At 52.3% G+C, this 4,486-nt stretch overlaps 1 protein-coding gene across 1 annotated transcript; it reads left to right on the forward strand.

The window, feature by feature from the left end:
- Positions 1-1,722: 1,722 nt before the first annotated feature.
- LOC128272105 (uncharacterized) lies at positions 1,723-3,000 on the forward strand. Its single transcript, XM_053009839.1, has 3 exons — positions 1,723-1,978; positions 2,035-2,472; positions 2,540-3,000. Exons 1-3 carry the CDS (start codon positions 1,958-1,960, stop codon positions 2,699-2,701), a joined length of 621 nt encoding a protein of 206 aa, XP_052865799.1. The 5' UTR covers positions 1,723-1,957; the 3' UTR covers positions 2,702-3,000.
- Positions 3,001-4,486: the final 1,486 nt, after the last annotated feature.

Genomic DNA, 4,486 nt, shown 5'->3' on the forward strand with positions numbered 1-4,486 from the left:
TACGCCACCTCCGGCGGGGGGGTTGAAAACATAAAATTGCACACACCTTGCCGGAGAACACACTGTGAAGCGCACGGACACTAGGAAGGCACGGCCGACACGGAACAACGCGATCACCGCGAACAAGAAAACAACGGCCAAAAATTACACACAATTTTATCGCTCCGTCGGTCGGTCGGTCGGTTGGTTGGTTTGGTTCTGCTCGTCGCCGGAGATTGCCGCCTGGACCCCCGGGGGACCTCTGCACTTACTTGATTTACGCAGTTTTGAGGCACACAACACACACCAACATGCGCGAACCCACAAACAGCCTCAGTATCAACGATCGAGCTGCATTCGGGGGTGCATTCGACAGCCAGCCTGCGCGACAGAGATTTCCCTTCAACCCCTTCACTTCGCGGGCGCCAGGGCCGTTCGGTGGAGAACTGTTTGTGGCACACACAACGGCACAGAGAGAGCAACCAGAAAGAAAAACAACGACGAAACAATCCAGACGCTCCAGAGATCGACCAAACTGCTCGACGATCGTACGGTGACTGGTAGCTGAAACCTGCGTGTCCGCGGCTTTCGAGTTCCCTCCGCGCCGCTCGACACAGCTGCTTCTTCGACGCGATCGCGGCTGACCTTAGAGAGCTCGCCGTATAGAGCTGGTTGGCGCCGAACACGAACAACCGCAACGCTGTGTCCTGCTCACGCTCACGGTGCTCTCGGATCGTGACGGGAAGGTGACGGCTTCTTCATGCGACCGCTTGTGTGTGTGTGTGTGCGATGGTGTCTTGAGACACCAATTTTATGACTCCACTTTGTGTGTGGTTCTCCACACGGTCCGCGCATTCCGTCGCAGGAAGGGGAAACAGGTTTAGGGTTACATGCGCGGCTGCCTCACCAAACACGGAACGGCTTTCGAGAGAGAGAGAGAGAGAGAGCAAGAGAGTGAGCTGAGAACTTCTTTGCCGAGACTGCTCGAATCCGTGAGCGTATCGTTGTGTATGTTCGATCGTGCGTGCGATCGTGCAGTTTGGGTGCACCTTTTAAGCTCACTTTTCACGGCGAAGTGAAAAAATGGCCACCTTTTGCGATATGTGATTTCAAACTGCTCGCAGCGCATCGTTTGAGCTTTCGAGCAGTCGATCTCGAAAGCTCAGCTCAGATGAGATTTGTTTCGAGCACTTGCGAGTAGTAAACAAAAAGTCGTCGTTTGCTCTGATCACCGACAAGGCTATTGGAATTGGAAGCCTACATCGAATCGAAGCAACCTATGGTATGTTGACAAACGGTAAATATAGAATTTTATCTTGCTCGATGCTAGGATTACAAAATTTAACTTAATTTAACCTTACTAACCTCTTAATCTAATCTAACGACACAAAAACAATATCTTTGCAGTTGTGAGTTGCGGACAACATTGTCTCTCACCTTTACTGTGCCCACTATTGCAGTTTAGTACGTCGTTCTTGTTCTCCTTTCTGGATGCTGAACAAACACCTACATCCTTGGGGATGAACCGATTCATTTCGCCCCACTCGGATCGCAAATCCGATCCGATCATCCGATCGCCATTCGTGCGGTTGTTCAACCGGATTCACCACGCGCGCCGCTAGGAAATTATGCAAGCCAAGGAAACACGCTTTCGCAGCCAGTCACGGGCACCCAGACGGTTCCAACGAAACACGAACTCGGACGGTTGTTTCATAAAACAAACGAACGAGTTGCGTCGTGCATTGCGAGTGAACCACGGCGGTGATGATCTTCATCCCCGTACGCGGGCTGGGTTTTGGTTTCGCGTGAAGGTCTTTCGAAAGGTTCCGCGATCAGTCTCAAGAGTTGCTCAGCACCTGACGGGCACACATCGGCACCGTCAAGAACACCTTCTGCCCAGTTGCAACTGGGAAGCCCTTCCCTTCGGTCTTCGATCTTGTTTGTGCCTACGACGTAGAAAATCTGTGTTTACGACGAAATGGCGAACTCGACGCAGTTGGTGAGTAATCCTAGCCCCGATCCTAGCGCCATCGTGGTGACGTTTGCGTTTTGCAGTGCAAATACGTGGTACTGGCGCTGTTCGTGCTGTTCACCGGAACCTGTGACGGTGCACGACGCGATGTGGCCCACCTTCCGCGCCAGATTGTGGTCGTGGAGGAGTACGAGCACGAGAAAGTGACCACGCTGCCGCCACCACCGCGTCCGTACGCCTTCACGTACTCGGCCGGCCGGGCCCCAGGGCACGTCGATCGGACGCACAGCGAGGTGTCGGATGGCAACGGAGTGGTGCGTGGGTCCTTCTCGTACGTTGATCCTCGCAATCAGGTACGTACCGTCGATTACACGGCCGACGCGCACGGATTCTATCCGGTGCTGAGTCACCTGCCGAAGAGCCCACAGCAGACGGAAGCGGTTGCACGTGCGCAAGAGAAACACCACGCCCTGTACGCCAAGATCGCCCAGCAGCATGCGGACGCCCACGGAGGGCTGGTGGTGAGTCGAGCCGGTTCGAGCGAAGGTAGCGGTGGCTTTTAATATGCGGCCGTTCGATTGTTTGCAGGAGCCAATTCTGCCCAAGGACACGGTGGCTGTGGCGAAGGCAAAGGATCGCCACCTGACGCTGTACGAGAAGATTGCCAACGAGCACGCGCGAATCGGAGCGGAACAGGAGGCGCAGCGTTTGGCCTTCGAGGCTACGTCGGTGACATATGATGAGCACTGAACCCGAGCCCCCTGAGATCGGATAACGAAACCTTTAGACCCTTACTGGAACTGCACACCCTGCGGCATGGATTTAGATAAACGAGGATGGAAAAGGAATGGACAGCAAAACTGAATTAGTGAAAGAAATTACTTTAAAATTCATTCGAACCAATACACCTTTAATGTTTTGATTTTCAAACATCCTTGTACGATGACTACAAAACAGGATAGCTTCGGAATATGTAAACAGTTCTGTTATTGTAGGTATTTTTCCGTCCTCTTGTTCAGCGGAATGAGAAAATGAAGTCACTGCGTCAATCAACGAAGAATTTTAACACATTTGGTGGCAGATAGTGGTAAACACAAACATTTGGTATCTGTTTCCACCAAATCACATTTTAAATGGTGCTGCTGACGATCGGTGACAATTCCGCACCCGGGCAGCAGGTTTATTACGTTCGCATTACTTCTACTAGACAGTGTGGCCATTGTTATCATCGTGGTCAGTTCAATTCCGTACTTGAAGCATGAAGATGCTTTTAATTTTCAGCGTTGCGGTAAGAGTTGCTGTGCTATTCGTAAACTTACTATCTTCTGGTGATCGTTGGTTTGTTAGTTTTTCAGCTTAGCTTACGGGCAGACTGATTACGGGAATCAGGACTACACGACGGACCCTTACTCGTACACGACCGATGGCGAGGATTATCAGTACACCACAACAACAGACTACCCCGACTATAGCTACGTGGAGGATGTAACCACAACCAGACGGACCAGGCCAACCGTCAGAAGAACGGCCCCTCGCCAGACTCCACGTCGCCCAGTGAATAGAATAGTTCGATGGTACTTCCTGAACGATCAGGGCATTCCGATTCGGATGAGACGACGCCAACAGAGTTCGAACACGATACCGTCCCCGCTGAACTCGCTCTACCTCAACCAGATCTCAAACAGACGATACAGAACAGGCACCAAAGGGCGTCGCTTCAGACAAGTCCGCACAACGTGGTGGTTTCTGTAGTAATCCGATCTTTGGCATTAATATGGTCCGAAAGTTGTTTCTCGGTGGACTCTAAATAAAACACATCGTTCTTCATACGATCCTCTATTCTATTAGCCCATTGCGCCCATTAGGGCGCAAAAGCTACAGTGGTTGGGAGCACTAAACCCTGCACCGTATATTGTTTCGTAGATGTTGGCGGTCTCAGTTCTCGGTCTAGACGCTCCACGGAGCCAGTCGTTGGCGTAATAGTCACCGTCGTAGTAATCACCGTAGGTAGAGGCGTTGTCGGCATAGGATTCCTCTCCGTATGACCCTGTCGGTTCCCTGCTGTCGTAATAGTACTGGTCCTCGGTATTGCCAACGCCAACCGGTGGTGTGGCCGTGGGTGCTGATGTCACGCCCTTATAGCGCCGGTCATCGACACGCACGACGACGTTTGGGTGTGATTGCGCTAGACTTGACCCACCCCACGACCCGAATCCGCTATACGAACCGCCGGTCGATCCTCCCCAGCTGGATCGGACGGGAAACCGCGAAGAGCCAACCATGTTGTACCACCGGCAAAGGCTAGGCATGGAGGCAGTTTGCACCGAGCTCGAGCTCATCCCTGCGTCCGGATAGAAGTTGTAAATCGGAAAAAATGCGTCCGCTTGGGACACGATCTAGGGTGGGAAAAGATGCCTCAGTTGCGATACTGGACGGAGCGACATTACGTGTTTGACCTCACCAACAGCAACCCCAAAACCTTGGCGCCCGTCGAGAACATCCTGTTCAGTTCACTTGAAGCTTGAAAGTGATTAC

This window comes from Anopheles cruzii, chromosome 3 (assembly GCF_943734635.1).
Source record: "Anopheles cruzii chromosome 3, idAnoCruzAS_RS32_06, whole genome shotgun sequence".
In the NCBI taxonomy this organism is placed as follows: Eukaryota; Metazoa; Arthropoda; class Insecta; order Diptera; family Culicidae; genus Anopheles; species Anopheles cruzii.